At 43.2% G+C, this 22,730-nt stretch overlaps 1 protein-coding gene across 2 annotated transcripts in view; it reads right to left on the bottom strand.

The window, feature by feature from the left end:
* The window catches only part of SCHIP1 (schwannomin interacting protein 1), a 197,940-nt gene that overhangs the window by 137,433 nt on the left and 37,777 nt on the right, over nucleotides 1–22,730 (bottom strand). Inside the window, exon 1 of one of the 2 annotated variants that reach the window (XM_068407038.1) lies at nucleotides 22,611–22,634. The exons of the other annotated variant lie outside the window; for it this stretch is intronic. Within the exon in view, the coding sequence (XP_068263139.1) occupies nucleotides 22,611–22,619 (9 nt within the window). The 5' untranslated portion in view covers nucleotides 22,620–22,634. Of the gene's footprint in view, nucleotides 1–22,610; nucleotides 22,635–22,730 lie in introns of those variants that run through there. 2 annotated transcript variants of the gene reach the window in all.

Raw genomic sequence — 22,730 nt, 5'->3', positions numbered from 1 at the left:
GTCAATGAGAAGGGAGACTGAAGCCTTTGATACAGTGTGCAAAGCTGGATAGTCCAGAGGACATTTATGCGGGTTTTCTTTGAGATGCTCTGTGCAGCTGGGACTATCATTTCGTTTGCTGCGCAAGGTGCAATATGGCTGCTGCTTGCACACCATGATAATGGTAATTTGAGTTTTTGAACGGCTTGAAAAGAAAAAAAACAAACCACCCAACACCAAACCAAACCAAACCCACACCACTCTTCACTCACTGAAAACCCCCAGGGGTGGTATCACCAGTGCTGGCTCTTACTTGGCTATATTAGAAAACACTAACATGATCTCATTTTGGAGCTCCATATCTACCCTTTCTCAAAACTAAACAAAAATGCTGCAATAAATATTCTGGGTAAAAGAAAACCCAAATACTTAGTGACAAGAAAATCCCTTTCCTCACTCTCCAGTATCACTGCACAGGTCTCTGCCATGAAGGACACGGTAGCCTTTACTTTGGGTTCCCAAGAGCAAAACTGAGTATGACTGAACTCAGAAGCATGAAATGCCAGAAAGAGCACGGCAAAAACCTTCCTTTTAAATGCCTGCATCTTTCCTCCATCTAACTGGCAGAAAGGACAAAAACTCAATTCAGCAGAAGTTTGAAATTTTCTATCATCAAAAAGCAAGATAGAGCCCTTAGGTTCACACATGAAAGAACCTGCCTGATTATCTCTCTTCTTTTCAAGGTGCTTTTATAGTGTCTTCAATTTTTAAAGTTAGCCCATTACACCAAAGATCTTTCACAGGTGAGCCTACGAGTGAAATATCCCATTTTTGCCAAGTTTAATACTACAAGAACGTAAGAAATACCACTATCATAGCACAGAACCACTGCCAGCCTACAAGAAGGTCACAGAAGAGAACTTTATTGACTGAAAAGCTGAAGAAAAGGTCAAACGGTCACAAAGAGTCACATCCCTACAGATACAGTTTGTGTGTGTGCGTACGGTGGGGTGAGGGTGGAAGCTACAGTGAAATGTTATATAAATGTTAAGTTGAAGATGCTGCCTTAACGCTACGGTTATATCTCTGGAAACTGCAGTATTAACAGGATATATCTGCCAAAAATCTGGAGATTCAGGTTTAAAAAAAGCAAATGTTGGTGCTGAGCGTTCATCTGTTCCATTTATCATGGATTGCTGAAAGCGGTAAAGGTCAAATCGCTACTTCTGCAGAAAACTCTTTACAAGTGGATAAACTTTGGCCATGGGAAGGAAAGGTCAGATCAATAATGCTACGTAATCTCTCAGAGCCAGCCAACGCTCATCATTTGAAAGATTGCAAAGATCATTTCGTTGCTGGGGCAGTTTTGGGCGTACCAACAGCATCTCCTGAGCAGCCAGGAACAAGGGGACTTGTGGTTTCTTAAGAGGGGAATAAAAATCACTGTGCTCCCCTATGAGCACAGCCAAGCTCAGCTCTGCACCAAAAATAGCCAACCACAACTGGGATGAAGTATTTTTCTAATTTTGCTTAGTGATACAATACCAAAACTACCAAAAGGAAGCCTTGCTCTCATCAGTTGAGGTTCCAGTCCAAATTGGTATGGATTCTTCATAATTTATTGCTTTCATAACACAATGCAAGAAGCTATACAAATATTTGAATCTCTATTATAAACAGAAGCTTTTCCTGTCAGACACTTAGAGGAAAACACATGTATTTTTCAAAGAGCTTTTCTTATCTACTCAAGAAACAAGAAACCCAAACCCTCTAACAAAGAGAAAGGTTTTACTCAGATCATTTGTTTCAGACTAATCCCCATACTACAGGATAACACAAACTATTGCTTGTTACAATGCTACTTGATACAGGGAAACCCTTGTGCTTCTGCAGAAGGATTGACCACTGGGAAAGTGCTACCGGGAGAAGGCAGCACATTGTTACAAGCGCAGAGAACTTAATTATCACTAAATTTAGCAGAGGGGCAGTAAAAGCTATTGAGAAAGTAAATGGATTTCTATTTAAATCTTATGTTTTCCCTTTCTAATTTCACCAGACAGAGAAGCAGCACAATACATTTAATCAATACTTATTGTATCTACAGTAGAGTCATTACTTTTCTTGCCATTGCACTTTAGGTTGTTGCACATTTTCAAAACCTGACTATCAGTAGTGTGGGCTTTGTGAGACACCCTGAAGTGACAGCCCCATTCGACAGTGCAGATGGAGGAGCTTTGTTCTAGGCCTGATTCTTCTCGTGGGTAGAACAAGCTTTTCTACTCTTTTCCCATCAGATTCTTCTATTTAAATATTACAAAGTTGGAAAACTTACGTAAAGCACATTTGAGACCATCACCTGGCTAGAACCTAGAGACTAACCCAGCTACAAGAACGGGCTGCTCTTTCTCACACCAAAGCACCAAGATACCCATTCATATCAGTTTCACGTAATGGATTTTTAAGGACATAAAGCAGTTTTAATTGCTTAGTCTCATTTCCTATTTGACACAGCATACAGAATTTCCCCTATCCATTCCATAACCCCTGGCTGAGCAAAGACACCTCTGGTAGAAACCAGTCCCCCAGACCTTATTGGGGGACTTCAAGAAAGAGAGGACCCACCACACTCATAGGCAAGTGGCCCTGGTCACTGATTATCCTTACAGCTGTTGTTATTTTGGCTTCATTTTCTATTTGCATTCACCTCTTTGTGGCAACTGAGATATAAGGGCTGTCTAGGTGAGCCTGACCTGACACCCTGTGGGGAGGCAGTGCAGAAAGCAGAGGGTGGTGAGCTGGGCTCGTGCACCCTGCAAAGGGGATGTGCTGCAGCAATTCCTCCCAGGTGAAGTTTCCTAAAGGACCCTAGTGACATCAGGCACAGGCATAGTCGTCCTTCCCCCAGGACGGCCTGCAAGGACTACAGATTTTTCTCTGTGAAGAAAGTTGAATGGTTTTCTGGTTTATTTTTAAAAACAAAACAAAACCAAAACAAAAAACCACAGACACAAAACCAAACCCCAATACTGGTGGAGGAAACAGTGAACTGAATGCTGCACACAACAGCCCTGGCTGAGAAGAGCAGCTCCAGGACAGGATCCAGTAGGAAACACCACACAGTAAGAGCATGAGCTATGGTGGCAATAACTAGCAGTGCAGCCTACTGCTGCTGGCCTTTTTAAAGGATCAAAGACGATGAACTGGGTAATCTAAGCTTGAATTAGTGCACAGACTATGGACTCCACCGTGATCACTGATTTATCCCTTCAGTCCTTTCCTGCGTGACTCCCACCGACCAGCTACGCTTTGACCAGGCTCTTTGAGAAGGTGGGAGCGACTCGCAGCATGCAACACGGGGGTGGTGTGTCTCCTCACTCATTATCCCTGCCGCAACAGACTTTACTGGTACTCTCTTCAAAGCTTGCCACACTTAGCTTGTCTCAAAAGAAAGAGAGACTTTGCCAGTCCATTAGCTTGGCAATGCACAACCTAATCCTCAAAGAAGTGAGTGTACGCTGTGAAGAGCAAGCCTGACAAAACACCAAGCTGCAGAAGCTCTCCAGAGCTCTGTAATCTTCGATTTAACCAGCATTATTGTGTCAAAAAATGATGCTGCTCCTCCACTGTCCAGCAACCCGCTCGCTGAAGCTATTAATACAGACTTTTCAGTCCAAGGTAAAAGCTCAGTGTCTCACAACATCACTGACCCATTTCATTAAAGAGCAGCTGAATAAACAGTAATGGAAAGAGGCAAGGCTCTCAGAGCTGCTTTCCAAGTTCTGAGAACGGTAAGCAAAAAATAGCACTGTGAAGCGTTTATCCCTTCATCTCACAAATAATTAGGAATACATGAGATCGCGTTACGCTTTTTAAATAGGCTCTAGTAATGGCTTGTGGGAATACAATTCAATGACAATAGTTTATCATGGTAAGTCAGCTCTGTAGGGTTACAGTATGCCAAGTTTAAATGGGAACCATTTGTTTCCCTTCTGCATTGCAGCAGAAGCTGGCGTACTTTTTATGGGAGCATCACTGACAGTCTCCAACTGTTATTTTTTTAAATTAAACGCCGTGCCTACCGAGTTAATAGGCGTGCAGTCAGTACGGTTTCTCTGTAAGTCCCTGTAATAGTGCACACAATACTTTGTAGTAACAGATAATAAAATTTGACAAAGCATTCTGTAATTACTGCTCTGCTTTACAGAATATTACTAATACATGTACTGTGCCGCTCTTGTAATGAATGACACATCACTAGGAGCCTGCTGCTCCCTTACACTGGAGGCACACACAAGTAGCCGAGTTGAAACGTGTAAGTGGGTTTGTTGAAAAGCCAAGAGGCTTTGCTATTTGTGAGCATGTGAAGAACAAAACTCTGCCTTTCTAGGCAGTCCTACAAGTCCTTATCTCCCTGTCAATATTGATTTCTGTAACATGCTCTCCAGAGATCTTATCTTGAGACCTCTTGGGAGCAGAAGGTAAGGCAATACCTGCTCATGAAAGGACACATCACCCAGAAAGCCTATGTCGTTAGGTGATGCAACTCCAAAACGCACAGTCCTCCAGCTCATGGGAGCTCTTGCTTTGGAAGAGAAGAAACCAGACATGTCTGCTCTGACCTTAGAGACACCAGGATGGCTAACATGCTAGAGGCAGTAAATGCTGTAGCCTTTTACCCCTCTAATTCTCATTTACGGCAAGAAATGTTACATGTAGGATGGCTGCAGAACCTACCCTCTGCCCAAGGATTTTCAAGCCAGATCTCATCTCCTCTGCATTTACCCTTACATTGCTGACTGGCCCCTGCACACCTGCAGCTCTGGATACACCAGTTTTCCCTCCTGCTCCTTCTTTGCATCCTAACCAGCATTTATCTGGTCCCGATAACAAGGAAGTCTTCAAACTCCAAAGTAGCTTTAAACAATTGTTTCAGTCTTACTAAATTAAACCGGCTATTACAGAAGAATAGCTTTACCACTGGACTGTAGCAGGTGAATAAATTTTCCTAGAGCAGGTTGGTTTTATTCCATCAACCCTTCTCCCTTCTCAATGATACTCTGTCCCTCGCATTGCCCTGACAGATTTTTGTATGCATAACTTTTTCCAGATGGCAGATTCAGTGCAGACAGTAATTTACATAATTTAAATCTGCTTACTAGCATAAATTATATCACAACACACCGCAGGTTTTTCTTCCAGCTCCCTGTGCTGCTCGCACCGAGGTCTCAGCAGTGCCCGTGCGCGGTGATGGATCGCAGGTGGCCCTGGAGAGCAGCGCTGGGCTGCGGGCTCAGCACAGGGCAGCTCCGCAGGTGGAAGAGCTGAATCAGAAAAAAGATTTCCTCACAGCCATAATTCACATCTGGATGTGCTCCAAACAGCAACATTACTGTATTAAAGTGAACTCCATTAGCAGACTTAGCTGGACGGCTGCTCTGGCGCGAGAAGGTCAAGGAGAGCTTCTGGTTACACGTTTGGATTTTCTCACAAGGAAAAATACAAAATAGGTTGTGTTCCAAGCAGGCTGAAATGAATACAGCACCAGTGATTTTCTTCTTCCTTACCATCCCTACAACAAAGTATGAGTTCAATTCCTTACTATTTAAAGAAAGCAGCTTTAATTTTTAGCTCAATTTGTTAACTTCCAGGAAAATTTCATATACCTCCCTGCAAATATTTTGTCATTGAAACCTACTTATATCAAGTTTTGATTAGTGCATTGGTGTTTGTTTGTCAAGCCATACCACTACAGCTCAAAATAAACACTAAGGAAAATCTCAGGATCTTCAGGAGATCATCACGTGCCCTTTGGTTTGAAGGGGGATCTATATCAAGACCAATGCATTTGTTCAGACTTGTACAATGAACCTGTACGTACACACGTGGGCACAGATATGAAAACACCCACGTGATCATCAAATCAAAGAGATGAGAAAATCCTGGAGTCTTCCCATCCCTCCCCATGCCTTTCTGCCACACAATGCCTTACAGAATGGCTTAAAAGCAAAATAAATCAGAACAGAGCTATGTTTTGTTGAACAATAAAGAAGACCGGCTCCAAGAAAGCCCAGCTGCTGACTCTCCAAGAAATTGTGGACAAAGGCAATACAATTATTCCCAGTGAGCCTAAAATGAGCAGAAAGGAAGCACTAAACACATAATTTAAGTCTTTCAGTAAGAGCAACTTGAGCCACACAAAAATGATACCAAACCAGTGCAGAGCAAAGTGGCTATGCTCTCACATCAGTCTGCTTTCCTTAACCATGGGTAGGTAAGAGTAGAAAACATTTTCCAGCAGCAGAGCCAGGTCACAAGAAAATACAAATATCCAGTTTTCTACTGATTTTACAAGGGAAGACTTCCATGTCATATGGTAGTCCCTACAAAAATTCTTTCTGTATATGGATATGTAAGAATTTCTCATCTTCTTTCCAAATTAAAAGAGAAACTACTAAGAGCACACAGTTGAAAGAGCGAGGATAGGAAGTGACGCTGACCAGCAAAATCAGGTGCAATGCTTTCTTGGCCCAGTGACCTCTGCCAGTGAGGTCCAGAGTAGATCTGGATTAGCAGAGATATCACTCTCTTGCCTGCCTGGATGAGAGAAAAGGTCTTAGACCTTACATGTATAGCACTGAAAATGATGTCACGCTAAATGTCAGTGTTTAAGTTGCCACAATGAAAGTAGCCTAACCCAAACACTCACCCCCCTCATGCATTCCTGGTACTTTTTCTAACTACAAAACTCAACTCTACCCCATCTGCACCCTATTCCATAGGACGGAGTCCATCAAAGTTAAAGCTATTCCACAAAAAGCTGTTTTATTCTATAAATAATATTCTATTTGCCTTCTCCTCTTTGTTTGGTGATGGAACCAACATCTTTGCACATTTCAAACTTCAGTCTGAATCACTACTTTTCTTTCTGTTCTTTCCTATATGCTCATCACAATACCATCAGGGCATTTCATTATCCAGTCTGGGGAAGACATTGAAGCAATTTCCATTTCACAGAGTGAATCAGACATGCAGAGAGACCAAGAGCAAAGCTTTTCCTTTGTTTTGGGTACAGTCTGGAGTGGGGAGGGAGAACTGGAGAATACTTGGATGTACTTATAGATTTCAGCTGTGACTGTGACTGCTCAGACACCAACGTCATTAGCTGAGCATCCAGAAGAGCAACGATCACACCACGATCTCCAAAACATGACCTGAGCGACCCACACACAAATGCTGCCACTGAGACAAGCTCAGAGGACAAGATTCCCCCACAGCATTCAAATCCATTAGCTAGGATAATGCTCTTCTATCTGCAGTCCCTCATCTCGCCCACACGCTTTCCAAAATCCGCAAGAAGTGACACAGGGCTTGGCCAGCTATGACCTCCTGCATGCTTTATCTCCAGATCTTGTTCGTAGTCTGCCTCTCCGGTCACCAGAGGCCAGGCTGAGATCAGGGCAATGGCTTCTTTGTAATTCAAAGCAACACAGTGATCAGAAATGCGTGTCTGCGTGGCCAGTCGGGATGCAATCACTCAAGACAGAAACCTACTGCCAAATATGAAGTCATTCACCTTCTAGAGAGCTCCAGTTTATACCGAACATAAGTTTCTGTCCCAAAATATACCCACTAGCAACTGAAACATGAAAGCACTCAAAACAGAAATGTGCTGGCAAACATGAAATGCAAATGCATTCATCTTCCAGAGAGCCCCACTATGTGCAGAACATAAGTCTGAATCCCAAAATAATACCCAGTACCAACTAAAACACACACATTTCCCCACATCTTGTCTTGCTTCCATCAATTTAGCAGCACAATGAAGCAATTTCCATCGTTAACATATGCACTGTATTAAGGCTAGCCAAGATTTAACATTCTTTTGTTAATTTGGCAGAGGGGAAAGACACAATAGAAGAGAGCCCTACAATTTGCAGCCATCTGTGATACTGAAAACAGTAATAAACTTGAAAAGTGCTGTATTATACATGTTATCACTCCTATCAAGCCAGTGTCTCCAAACATTTATGCCTTTTATGTCTAAATTAATGCCTTTTAATTTCTGTATGAAGAAAGTGTTTTCAGACTTCTCTTCCCATTATACAACCATTAATCTTGTCCCCTGGTTTGAGCTCCCCTGGTACAATACAATTTACAGTGTCAGGGATCACTGGATAACTCATACTCACTTATAAATTTAAGATGCTAAATTACTTAATGCTGTTATTTTTAGGGTTGTGACAGGCACCACCAGTACTCAGTGTCTTAGGCCACTTCATCTTCATGCAGAGAAGAACACCTCCCAGTCTGATGGGGCACATCAATCACCGAACTCATTGCCTTGCTTATGAAGTGAAAATGAAGTTCCCCAACAGACAATTAAACCAATATTTTAAATTAAAATTTGTGTAAGAATATTCATAGGCTTCTCATAGTGACAGGTCTCTATGTAATTGCTTCCCCTACCTCGGCTTGAGTATGTTTGTTGTCCTGATGATGAATCTCCCATCTACCTTCTGCTGGGGAAAAATTACACAGGCTTCTCAGCATGTGAGCGCCGCGGGTCACATCTATCATCCTCGGGCCTCTGTTTTACTTTTAATTACAACACTTCACTCAGGAACGTTACTTCAAATCATAAACCTAAGGAGAAAGTAGCTTTTAATTTGCAGAACAGCCATTAAATTCTCTGCTTCAGTGACATTAATTTGCTGGTGCTCTTTGTACTAAGGAAGAGATGATGTTACCTTGCTTTCAGACTTCATGAAAAGGTAGGTTTGCCCAAAGTCACAATCACTTTAAAATTAGTTGCATTTTGTGTCCACACGCTTCCTGTGATACTGAATCATTTTCAATTAGCAGCAATGTTTTTAAATGGTTAATTTAAGATCAATCATTTTGCCTGGGACATACATTTCTGTTTTAATACTCTGGTTTAATTTTACCCAGTTTGGGTCTTTATTTTTGTGTATAAGCAGATCCCGTTTTTGTGAGACCAGCGGGATGAGGAGTTTGGCACAAATCTAATAGGTTGCTGAAATGCTTCCCAAAAAATGGACCCGAGAGGGCCTTACACTCACACCCAGCCCTTGGCTCTCTGCTGAGCCTAAAACCCACCAGCATTTCTAACCAGCTTTTGCATCTCTTCCTTTATTAGTGGACATTTTCCATCACGATTTTGAAGCGATCACGCTGCTGCCCACGTTTCAGATCAATAGCCACCACAACAGCGTTGCTGTTCGATAGAAAATGCCCCATCAGTCACCGCTGGCTTCATCGGATTGCCTCCTGCGTTTCATATCGAAAGAAGGAAAGAGAGGGGCTAGTAATTCAGGATGTTTTGGGGAGAGGAAAAACAAGGAGGTAGACTATTTAAATATCACTGTAAAATTTAGGCACCTAGATAAGTGGTAACTTAGAAAAACTGAATGCTACGCTCTCTAGGTTCCTAGCAGGATAGGAAATTATAGCCTCAAGGATCTTTTGTTGTGGACTTAAAATAAAACATTTTTAAAAAGAAAAAACCCAAAAAAAGCAATCATTACAGTAGTGCCCAAAAGGCAGCCACCCTTACTGTGTAGTTGAAACAGGGTCTTGAAGACAGCATTTGCCCTGACCGGCAATTTCCATCCAAGGCAAGAGAATAAAAATAAACAAAGTGACGGGAGTAAAGCCACATTGCTCCTTCCCAAGGAAAAATGGTGAACGAGGTGGGGAGACAACAGAAGTAAGGGACACATGATGGGCTGCCCAAAGCCTTCCCCAGCCCAGGCAAGGGCTCTGAAAAGTGTCTGCTGACTCCAGAGGGATGAGCCATTGCTCACCCAGCCAGGTTTTCCTGCCCATCACACCAAGATGCAGAACCACACCATAGCTAGCAATCAAACAAAGCAACACAGAAGATGATTATTTTTAACTACCTATCTGGATTACATTTGAAACATCACCTGTAGAGCTTAAAGGGCAAAATCCCCCTCAGTCTACAAAACCAGTAAGACCAACTTCCATGTTTTGGAGACAAACCTAGCCGTACAAAACCCCTTCTACCTCTTCTGGGTGGTATGAAAACAGGTTGGACATGCCAGAGTGGCCCAATGTTGATATGTGTCTCATAGAAAGCGAGAAGATAACTCAGCTGCTGTGTGATTTATGACAATTTTCATAGTAAGTCTGAAATCTTAAGACCAAAAAAAACAACCTACTTTTTTTGATACTAAGATTTTTCTAAGTATTATTTTAAATATACAGAAGGGAATTCTAGATGCTCTCAGCATTTGCCTCAGCCTGTTCCTGTAAGGTTAACAGAAAAATCAGCATTACTATTAATGAGAACATTACTTTCAACGAGAACAGAAAGAACAAGCCTTTGGGTTTCTGCTGCTCATTTCAGTTTTGAGGATTATTTTTTTCCCTGCTCCCTCTCGCACGGTGAAAAGATGGTGATATTCTACATACCTTGTGATTCACATGCACGTACATCAAATCCAGATGAGCAATGCATGGACCGGACAGCAACGACAACACGTGTTTCCCATGTGAAGCAAACACCTGTGTCAGCTCGAGCAAGTGAAGCATTTAAGTTCAGTACAGATGCACATATCACGGGGCAGGCAACATTAAGGGGTTTGAGCATTTCAGTTTATGCAGTGAGAACCAGCAAGAGTGGCCTCCTTCAGAATGACAAGAGAACGGCAGGGGAGATGCTTCCTAAGGTAGGAAACAGTATTGCTCTGCCACCTTTATTTCCATATAAATCAAAAGTTGCCCATTTACGAGCGCTGCTGGTACCAAATTACCTTTGTGCAACACGCTTTTGCTCAAGGAAAAATAAATTATTTAAGATATGCCTAAAATCCAGTATCCTTTTACCAGAATCAAGACTATTTGCCACAGAGCACAAACGCAGAATCACCTAAAATGACTCTCACCCTGCAACCGTGTATTTCTACAGGAGATGCACGAGCTGCAGAGATAGTCTTAAACAAAAACTTCCTTAAAGAACTGCTCATTTATTCACTTATGTGCATGTAAAATACTCTAAAAACAGGTTAATTGAAGCTGTTTAAGTATTAATAGGAAACTCATCTGAAGCATCTATGTATTTCTGGAAGCAGCTGGTTTATGCTGAGTTTTTTAAAATAAACTTAAATACTGCTCAACTGTTTTTTTAATAAATGTAAATAATATTCTGAAACGGGGACAAAATGGGAGTAGTTGAGGGGTAGCTGAGCTATACATAGCATGTAAATGAATTCCCTGCTTGCATATCAGGACTTGTATGAGCAGCATTCAGGAGTAAAATGAGCAAAACTTTCACAGCTTGAAAAGAGCTCCCTAGTATTACTTGTATTATTGATACAGAAAAACAGATGAGCAGTTGGTGCAAGATTTGCAGACGATATGAGTATTCAGTCAAGCCTAACAAAGACCATAAAGAAAGTTGAAATTTGGTGAACCTGAGGGCAGATTAAACTTACCGTTAACAAGTGAAATGCAACAGACACTGGAGGACATAATTAGATTTACATGCAAACCTACTGGCAACGTTCCTGCAGCTGGGATATTAGACCCAGGTTCCTTCACTGAGAAGCAACAGCCTGTAGACAAGTCACCAGACTGGCCAGGCTATGGAGAAAGCTTCTCATCCCCAGAGAAAGCACTGGAGCTTCTCCCATCAGAAAGGGGATGGAGAGAAGCAGTCCCCATAAATCCTCCGGCACATTACAGGAACTGTAGGCCAGCGACTTTCAGGACTGGATATTGCCATTCATTGGAAAATAAGTAGCAAATTGAAATATGACCAGAGGATACAGTCCCACCCAACGGGTCCTGAGCTTAGGAGCTCCTCGTCAGGAAAGGATAAGGCTCAGCAGTATGCCAAGGGCACAAGAGGTCTAGTGTAACACACATAATAGCTGGTAAATCTAGACCATGAGACAATATAGCAATAGTTAAAAATAAGCCTCCCACCTATTACATTTTATACAGAGGATGAGGAATGCTGTCCTCAGTCACTGCATGAAAGACTTGGAATGGGAAGGAGATGAAAAGTGAGAAAAAAGGCAAAAACAGAGAAAAATTGACATGAAAGGTTTCAATTTTACTTTCTATTTCTTCTTTCCTTAAATAATTTCCATGTAATTTATGAGATGGGAGGAAATCTCTCAAAACAGGATTTATAAACTATACTACTATGTTTTAAAAGAAAGTTTTTCAAATGGCAGTTTATAACGTTTATGATTAACTTACAAAATCTGATCCAGTTTTAGTAATTTGCAAGATACTTCAAAAACAGTATATTATCATTCAAAATCCATAAACCAAAACATCAAATGTCATGAAATTCAATTAAAAAAGAATTACTCTAAACAGCTGTAAACATTGGTGCTTTATTTGCCTTTGGGTTTTTGAGCCTTTGGGCTTTACGTTTGTAAGCTACCCTCTGCAAACACAGAAAGCCAGAAACATATTTTTCATTAAAAATGTGAAGCAAGAATATCTCTGCAAAATGCAGGGCTGGAAAACAAACAGCAAGCTCTTCTTAATACTGATGCATCAACAATATCCAGCCCCTCCAGCAGATCTGATGCAGAAAGCTCTGCGAATCTGCAATGTGCGATTTTAGCCAGTCTTCCCTCTTCAGGTTTTGCTCTTTCAGTACTTTTTCTGATGGCAAAAAGCCACACCAAAACCTGCTTTTGGGATTCACACTAGAGACTCAGAGACAACCTAGCGGCTTGAGAAATAAGAGCTGAGGTCACATTTCTGACTACAACATTTCCAAACTTGTTTTATTTTTATTACTAAAGACTCTTCTAACAGGAAGTGTCACAGGAAAGAAAGGCATAAATTAAGAATTTTGCATCTGGCTTTAAAATATCCTGAAAGTACCCAGAAACAAGACCGAAGCTTTACTGGTTTGTACCACTGATACCAGACGGTTTAGTAAGAGTAGGCCTCAAAGTAGGCCCTAAAAGGCCTACTCTTTGTTACCTTCAGACAGAATCAACTTTCCTGTCAATAATTTTCCTTTCAGCTAAAATAACAGTATGTTCTGAAGTTAACTACACGTTTTGTAGATAGGGTCTGCTTATGGGACTGATAACAGTGTTATAGTCGACAATGATTCTTGCTTGCGCTTAGTCTTAGAGAATCCAAGGTCTCTGTTAAATTCCTTGCTAATTATAAAGAAGGGCCAGAGATAAACAAGACTGTGAACAACAACTTCATAGTGTCTAAATTAACTCGATTCACAAACTCTGGCGCCAGAGGAGAGATAAGTCCAGTAAGAACCAGAACAATATCTTCTCCTTGAAGCCACCTGCATGTGTCAACAAGAAGGCCTCGACCATGCTTGCGCAGAAGCGGGGTCACGACAACTAGAGACCCCCAGAACCACCCAAGACCCCTCCTCAATTTAGTACACATGCGCAAAGACAATTACATAACGTATTAGCATATGCATAAGTTTCTTGGAATAGGTGGACTTTTCTTGGAACTGTATGAATATTCATTTTTCTATAATGTATATATAATGAGTGTGCTATTGTTCTTAGGTGGACATGTTAGGTGGAGCGATCCCCCATGTCCCTTTGCTGAATAAAGTAATGCCTGCTCGTTAATGCTAAAACCCGGCATTAAGGGGTTTTATTCCCAATTTCGGTGACACCACTGCTGTTAACATCCAGGCTTACCGAAGAATTTATCCTGTGTAAGATACAAACTGCTGGGAACATATGAAAGGGGAACGATCTGTTCACCCATCCTCTCACAGGAAATAAAAAAGCAACAAAACAAACCCAGCCCACAAAGCCTAGAAGCTGCTCTGCCTATTACCTCCTCCAGCAGATACCTATAGACCAGGCAATGCCCCCAAACCCCTCTGCTTCCCCACGCCTTCAAACTGCGTCCCAAAGATTTTAATTCCATTGATTTCCGTGAAGCTGACAAATTGAAGGGAGGGTGCCTTGGCCAACAGCTCACATGTGCTAACCCTTCTGCAGCCAAGATGAAATCAAGAGCAGAGAGGAGCTCACCCTCCCAGGGAATGACTGTGGTAACTCTTCGAGAACTGACTGTGTGCTAGCTGCTGTGCAAAGCTTCTCAGTGAAGTACCAGATGCACAAGGACCAGATCTTTTTGAGGAAAGGTCATTCCTGTACAGCCATTTTTCAGCTACACTTAATTGTGCTTTAGGAAGAAGGTTAACTAAATCACATCGCTCAAAAAGCCTTAGAAATGACTTTGCTTTCAAAGCTGTGCACTCCGTGTACCTAGAGAGCCCAGGTATGTAATTTTTCAGAGGAGAAATGCCATTTGGTAATTAGCTTAAACGATGCAATTTTCTTCCAGGGATAACAACACTGACTTGCAGCAGCTGATGTCTGGCGACCTTTGCAGCTGCAGCTTCATCCTGGAGAAGGATGTGAAAACAAAAAAGAAAAGAGAAGTCCTGCAGCTGGTGACAGAGGCATGTCCACTGTGACACACTCCTGTTGGCAGCAGGTACCAACAGGTCAGTGGTGGGAACCAAGGACATCCTCAGTTGCCCTTCTCTGTTTTACAGGTTGTGATGCCCTGCTAATCTCCACAACCCTTGAGCTTGCATTCAAGTTATTTTTTTTTTTTCCCTTGTGCTTTCATAAGAGTAATTTATTTCCTGGTTTAAATATGAAAGTCTGCAATCTCTTACACTACGCAAGATGGGCTGTTGGCAGAGCTGGCCACGGCACGTCACACCAGCAGAGCTGGGTCAGCTGGGGAACTAGCAAAAGCCATCAGTCCTCGAGCTCCTCCTGTGACACCAGCGCTCAAGTATCAACACACAAGTAGCTACTTCCTCAAAACTGGTCTACCAACAGCAAGAAAACAGAATATTAAGAAGGGTTTAAAAGGAAATGCGAGAGCCGTTGGGTTTGCTTCGCACTCATGAATAACCTGTTTCCAAATGGACGTGAATTCAGCTCATTAGGCCATTTGTCGAGGTGTGGCCGTTATTCCTGAGGCTTCCTGGTGAGGGACGTGTTGGCAGGCAGCTGGCATAATCACCAGCCATTTCTGCTGAAAGATTTCCAAACCTAACGTTTCTGGGATTATGCCCAGGATGGCAAAAGAAAGATCAAGCTCAGCTACCTCCGGTGCTGCAGAAATTGCTGCGAGGATATCTGCCAAGAGGCAATCTGAGCAGGACTGCAGTAGGTGTTAACATGCCCTAATTTGTTTCATGCTTATCAAGAATAAGCAAGATGCACTAAATTAGCACACCAGAGTTAGGACTCACTAACATGGATGAACGTACAGTGGGATTTGTGGAAGGGGGGGAAAAAAGTGACTCCAAAAGGATTTTCCTCATTTCTGATCATTCTCAGAGTGATCAGACTTGTTAGTTGTAGGAAACTGCATTTTTTAATGTATTCTAGCATTGTATAAAGATGTTTCTGTTCTGGTAAACAAAACTAGCACAGAAAAGCCTACAAAGCAGGCTATTAGGTTTTCTTAAAAAAAAAAATAATTAAAAAAAAATGGTATTTATCTCCATTTAGCCCACACCCAGGGCTAAACAATAACCAGTTGTTCTCTCACCCAGTGTCCCCTCCCCAGCTGAGAAAGGGAACTGGGAAAAGGAGAGAGACTCGTGAGTTAAAATTTAAACAGATTTAACAAAAGAAGAAAACTAATATCAATGCTAATACAAAAGACACAAAATTATACTTCGCTCATAGAGTGGTGGCAAATCCCTCCAGGGATCACAACTGTTGAGGATAGAGGCAGAGAAGGCAGCGAGAAGAGAGCAGAGCACAGAGCCCCCATCCCTAGCAGCTTCCCCACTTATAGTGCCCCTGAGGTTAATGTCCCAGCACACACCTGGGCCAGCCCAGGGCAGCTGCCCTGGGTTTAACTGCTGATGGCCTCAATCACCAGCCCACAGCTGGGCACACACTGAAACAACATGGAACAGAAAAGGGAGTCTATAAATTTTATCCCTGAAAAACCAGGGCAGGATTTTTCAGTTGCTTACAAATTCACTTACCCTTTCCTTAGGAGCTTCTCAAAACACTCCTGTCAGCCTAGAAACAACTTACATTTTCTATAATCAAAAGCTTCTGACCTGAGCAGTTGCAACCAGACGTGCCTCTGGACAGGAGACACACAGTCCTCGCCACTTACTTTCGAACAGGGGCTCGCAATCAGATTCTACTTGGAAATACATATTTGCTATTGTACAACTTATCCAGCAGGAAAGCTGGAGCGTTGAAGGGACTAATATTCTGTGGAGGGCATCCCTCAAAAGAGTATCTAAACGTTATTAAAAATTATTATCAAGCTTTACAGTGCCACACCATATCACATCTCACTCAAATGTTGCTGTGGAGCAGCTTGCAAACAGTATTTGTTTATCTGCAATTAAATTGGCTGCAGGTAACCCCTGTAACTCCTCCACAAGGCACAGCGTGCCTTTAGTACAGGAAATGAAAAATATTTTGCCCTGAAACTACAGAGGGAACAAAATCACCTGTTTCATCTTCCCAGTTTGTTTGTTTGTTGTGGGAGAGAGCAGGTTTGTGGGCAGAGCCAATATCCTTCAAAACACCAGCTGATGCCACTGGAAACACTAGCCAAGCTCCCGCACTCAGGAGCCCTTCCTCAGCGCTGGGAGAGCAGACAGCGGACAACAACGCGAGGTACAAGATGAGAGACGCTGCTGGCACTCTAGATGTGCAAAGCAGGATGACCATGGCTTGGAGCAGAGTGCTGCTAGGTGGTATAACAAGGACACGAAGGACACCGTGATGCTGCCACCACCCGACTCCCTTGGCAGGAGGGTCAAGCACAGCCAAAACCCACTCATGCATGAGTGCAGCCACCTTCCACCACTGTGAACTTTCCAGGCCCAGGACCGACAGGTCATGATTCATACCCACACCCCACCTCACCCATCCGTAACACTGTGTTCTGTAAAAATATCAGAAGATTTCTGACTTCACCCATGGTCTGGAAACAGCAGTACCATGGATCTTTCACTCAACAGTACCAAACAGGCATCGCAACGTCTCCAGGTACCAAAATGCTACGTAGCTTCTGGACAAAGAGGCAGGAGCTTTCTGCCCCTTCCCTCACTAAACCCCTGGTCCCTTCCAGACCTGATCACAGCCCATCCCTGGTGGGTCTTGCTCACAGAATCAGTCAGGTTGGAAGAGACCTCTGGGATCATCAAGTCCAACCATTGCCCTCACACCACCATGGCAACTAGACCAGGGCACTAAGTGCCATGGCCAGGCTTTTCTTAAACCACTCCAGAGATGGTGACTCCACCACCTCCCTGGGCAGCCCCTTCCAATGGCTAATGACCCTTGCTGAGAAGAAATGCTTCCTAATGTCCAACCTGAACCTCCCCTGGCCAAGCTTGAGGAAGCTCCTTTGGGAAGGACCTGTGGTGGGACCATCCTCAGTCCCATCTATGCGCAGGAGGCCCTGGTAGTGCCCCTTCACGAGGCTGTAGCAGCTGGAGAGCACGAACCAGAGCAGAATCCCAGCATCACCACACACAAACAGAACAGCTTCTGTGCGTTCGGTACAGGTAAGAACAAAGGGCATTCTTTTTTTTTTTCCCAGTTTGTGACCAGGAGAAATGGCTTCCTTTTAAATCTGTTCCCAAAGAAATATTACATTGTGTTCTTCAGGGAGACAAACGTACCATGTGAACAACATTACAAAGTACAGTCCATTCCCTCATATAAAAATTTGATCAAACACAGTCATTAAATTTGGAGGCAGTAACGCACCAGAGGCCAGGTCAGGTACCTCCTACCGACATCTCATCAAACAACACGCACTAGCTATGGGGTCTGTGGAGTAATTCAGCTGTAGGACACAGTCACAAAATCCAGTACAGGGAGTCACAGCAGCTTTGCGTAGATGACATGTTGTAACCTACTTGCTCAGAAAAGCCTTTCCCATTCCCAGCTCACCCCAACCTGGGGAGAAAGCCCGCTTTCCAGGGAGCCCCAGGGTGAAGGCAGCAGCACCCCAGACCCATCTGGGACTCGTGCAGGCAAGGGGTGCCTGAAAAATGCAGCCAGCTCTCTCCAGCACCTGCAGGATATTTCTACATGACACTTACACAGTTTTCCCCTTGATGTGCTTTAAGATTCCTTCTTTTAAAGTGCAAATACGAAAGATAAATAGCCACAGGAGATCCCTCTCCTGCAAACAGGCGCAGCACTCGCATCCCCAGCCCTTCCAAGAAGAGAAGAGAAATAACACTCTCTTACCTGTTTTTCACCACCACCGCTCAAGCACAACAGCAAAACAGGAGGCAAAGGACAGCTCTAACATCCAGCAGTGGAAAGGCAAACCTGCCCTCGCCCTGCTCCAGGAGGCACCGGCTCATACCCAAGGGACCAGGCAGAAGAGGGAGCGGTGCTGGCTCCCACCCCACCAGGGTGGAGACAGTGGCTCCTCAGTAATCAGCTTCCTATCCCCTCAGCCAGCCAGGCTGGGGCTAATTACAGGTATTTCAGGTGCAGCAAATAAGAGTAATTACAACAGAAACCCCTGCAGCAGAAGCCTCTCTCAGTTTTACCTTGATGCACTGAGGATGTTTCATAAAACCTCAGAATCGCTGCAAAAACTAAACCTCCCGGGATGGGAACGTGCTCAGAGACCACCAACACATTTAACAGCGTCTGGCTCCTGTGTTGTTTGCCTGGGTGGAGAAAGTTCAGCAAAACCTCTTGCTGGCAGGAGCGGTGGATCCGTGCCGCTGCGAGTTGTACCAGTACTACATGGTGTAAAACAAGTGCTTTGGGGTAATTCCATAAAGTGACTGGCAACCGTGCTGCCACCCCTCAGCGAGGCAAAGGGCTCGCGAGCACTCCCCTGCAAATGCCTTTGCATTTAAGTAGCTTAGCTGTTTTTAGAGGTGTCAGTTAAAATTGGGCATGGTGGGTTGATTGCACCAATCTCCACATCCAGCTGGCTCGCACAGAGCATCAGATACAATATTCGCAGTCCTGGGCAAAAATTATTGGAGAAGTTTGCCACGTCCTCCTGGTTTTATTGTTCTAATTTCTTGCCAGAAAGGTTGAGCGGCGTCGCTGATGTTGGAATGCACCTCAGCTATGCTTTGCATTTAATACTCCTGTTGAACACCTACATTTTATAGGTATTTTAAACACTTATAATTTAATAGGCCTATTTAAACACCTCATTGAATTCTGAAAATAACTTCAAGTTTTACTACAGATTTCTTTTGCCACAGAACGGTAATAGAGATTTTAACAGAACGAACTCAGTTGCCTGATCCGATATGTGCTGTGTTTGGGCACAACGCTTGTCACAGCTCTTTTTCACTGTTTCAGTAGTAAAATTTCATTTGGCTCCCTGTAGAGGTTATTTTGCATACTATAAAAAGACCCTACAACAGGAAACAAGCATAACTCTGCCTTTATCACTTTATTCATTACATCTCTTCCTACCACAATAAATAATTCCTTGCAACTCCCTTCCTTGAAATCTAGAATTTCAGACTGGTGAGTGGTTTATGTTCCCAATCCTTTCCTATTTAGTCAAATTATCTGTATTTCACTTTTAGCATCTTCCCAGGAACCAGCTCCTCCGAGCCACCGTGGCCGGCAGAAGGACTGACCCCACCTGAGACACATCGTTACAGTCGATGCTCGGGGTCAAATGCCATCTCCAAAGGCAGCTGCCTCTGCTTTGAAGCCTCTTGCTTCAAGGGTTTCTGCATCCATCACGCACACTGCCTGGGAAATGCACCCATCGAACGGGCTGGGAGCTTCTTTCCACTTGCTCTCCCACCAGCTCAGCCTGGATCGGCTAGTCCAATTTAATGGCCCATTTCAGTGTACAAACCGTGTCACATTAGCCTGGTTCTACCAACACCAATTTTTCATTGTTCACAGTTTTCCTACAGGCAATTTTAGTCCACATCTGTCTTCACTTATTTGATGTACTTTTAAATGAAGTATTGTCCAAGTTCAATTGACTCTCATTCTTACAGAGATGTTGAAGAGACCTGATCATTACTCTTGCCTAGCAGTTATTCTCCCAAACACCGTTTTTTTTCCCTCAAAAATGTATTATACACTCCTCAAAGGATCTAACCTTGCTAAATGAAAACATCTCCACATTTAGCTTCTGCCAAACCCAGGGACAGCAGAGCTGACTTCATCTGTCTCATGACCACACTCCAGTTAAACTCCTGATGACATCATTGTTTCATGAGAAATTTTCATGTAACCCCTAGCATCGCTGAGGGTGATTTTGCACACTGTATTTACTCATCCAACCTGTTGTAGAAGAGTGTATTTGAACTTGGCTAACAGCCCCCTTGCTCAGTGCACAGCACAGAGACCTGGGACAACATCTGGAGGCTACACTTCTCCTATCGACCTGAACTGCTGCCTTTCTAATACCCTAGGAAGCTACAATGCAGGGTTTTCAGGTGTAAAAAGGGTTAAATATTGGTTTTACTGTGAAGCTCAGAGAGCTACAAGTCTGTATAATCGTTACAGGTATTCTGAAACAATAAGACTTCACCTTCAAAGAGCATAACAACAAACAATGGCATTTGTTACTGGATTTGCTTTGGCTTCCAGGGAAATTACTGTAAGTACAAACGTTTTCCTCTCCTTGCTGTATTTCAGGTCTATACAAGCTTTTAAACACAAAAGAGATGATCTAGCCCTTGGGTGTATAAATAGTCTCCTCGGTTTTATTACGACCACGAGTTCACAAACTACAAGAGTAAGAACCTACCGGACCCGTAAGTAACATAAAATCAGAGTTTTAAGAGGCCACATACTTAAATCAAGTGAAGGTCTTGGATAGTAGCTGTACTTTGAAACACATAGTGCAAGCAGGTGAGAAAAGTATTTGACACAATGCACGAGACTCTGCAGTGCTGCACTATCAACATTAAGTGAATCCCAGCATCTTACTACTAAGGTAACTTCTTTATGTATTTTTTTTATTTATAAGACTACCTATAGAGCTTATCTAGCCTTTTGGAAAGCTGAAAAACTTGAAGCAGGCAATAAAGGGAATCAAAATATATTCAGCTCTAGGTAAATTAGATATTCCTAATGCATTCTTCTTTTTCCTGTGCAATTTAGCAAATTAGTTTACATTGTCTGACAAGTTGTCCTGGAAAACATAAAAGCTCAGATTAATTTTAGCTTTGTAGAGATGATAATTCAATATTTGCTTATTTACATCCGCCCACACTAGAGCTAAGAGCCATATCTTCTATGCCATGTCAGATACATCAATACCAACATATTAAACCTCCTCCTCCTCCTCCTTTCCCACTGAATTAAGGGAAGCGGCGGCTGCCACACAGTGAGGAATTGCCTGGGCACGATGTACCCTCACCTGCTGCGTCAGAAACCTGACCCTGAAATGCGTGAGCTACCACTCACAATTAGCTTTAACCCCCATGTGTTGGCTCAGAAACGTGTTAATCTGCTCTATCTCTTCCCAATTAATAGCCCCTAGTTTCAGTTATCGCCCCGTGGTGTTCACACACAGTCATGTCCATACGTTGCCTTCTGGTGGACAGCTCGGTAAGGATGTGTACAACACTGAAGCAGTCTGTTTGTAAGCAGAAGAAGATGAAAAACCCTCGTGGGCTATTTGTGCTCTGTACTGAGATGATGGAGTTTTGCATCAGGTGTGAAGATAACACACTGCATAAGCTAATCTTGGGGGAAATATTGCTGAAGGGAGACAGGATTTGCTCTTAAAATTTAGAATTTGCTCTTTGATGCTCAATGCATGCAACGAGCCCCTCCGAACTGAATTTCTGCCTAACTACTATGTTAGGAATGCCAAAAAAAAAAAATCAATCTGAGATTAATTCCTTCATTGCTTTGACCACTCTCAGAGCCAGGATTGGTCCCCGCAGCGTTTCCTGGATGACTTCATACGAATCTAGCAAGCTGCCTGGACTGGACCCGACAAAAGCTGTGAGGCTTTCCATGTTGACAAACAGCTGAACTCTTGGCTCCGGGAGCCCTACATTGATCTGCTCACGATTCAAGGGCTTGTAGTTAGAGGAGCTGAAATGCCTGCTGAATACCGACGCTGAAAAGCCCCGTAGGGTTACCCCAGGAACCGCAGCCACGGGTTTTTTTTTCCCCCCAATAATTACAAAGCAAAAAGAAAAGGGCAGTTAAACCTAGAGAAATCCTGCCACAGCAGCATGGCCACTGCTCAGCAGAATCCTTTTTCAAACACTGTTTTAAATTGTTAGCACACGAAGACGATTCTCTCCTTGCTGAGCCTACAACACAGCCTTAAATTTCGGTTTCCCTAATAAACTTGCTGCAGCTCCGTGCACGTTAGGAACTGCATCTGCTAATCTGTGTTTGTTCAAGCCTCCTTATCTGAAGGAAAAAGTGCTGCTTGATTTAAGATTCCTGGAGGATATCTGCCTGTCCATCTCTGGCTGGCGAGTAAAACAAACAGCATCCACGTCCCAGTAGGCATCCACCACCCCCCGACATCTCGTCATTTAATTAGTTCTAAGCAAGCCGATCTATCCAAAAGCTGACAAAGCTGCACAAGAGAAACGCTTCAGTATTTATTTAGAAAATGAAATACGTTACCAGCCGCATTGTGAAGTTTCCGAGTCACCTGCAGGGAAATAAGGCAGAAATCCGACGTTCACACACTCCTCCTGCCTGCACCGGCGCCCAGGCTGGCTCGTTCAGAATAGCAGGCGAGAG

This window comes from Nyctibius grandis, chromosome 8 (assembly GCF_013368605.1).
Source record: "Nyctibius grandis isolate bNycGra1 chromosome 8, bNycGra1.pri, whole genome shotgun sequence".
Lineage (NCBI taxonomy): Eukaryota > Metazoa > Chordata > Aves > Nyctibiiformes > Nyctibiidae > Nyctibius > Nyctibius grandis.
Note: the sequence above shows the minus strand (reverse complement) of the source record. Positions and strands in the feature narration are given on the sequence as shown.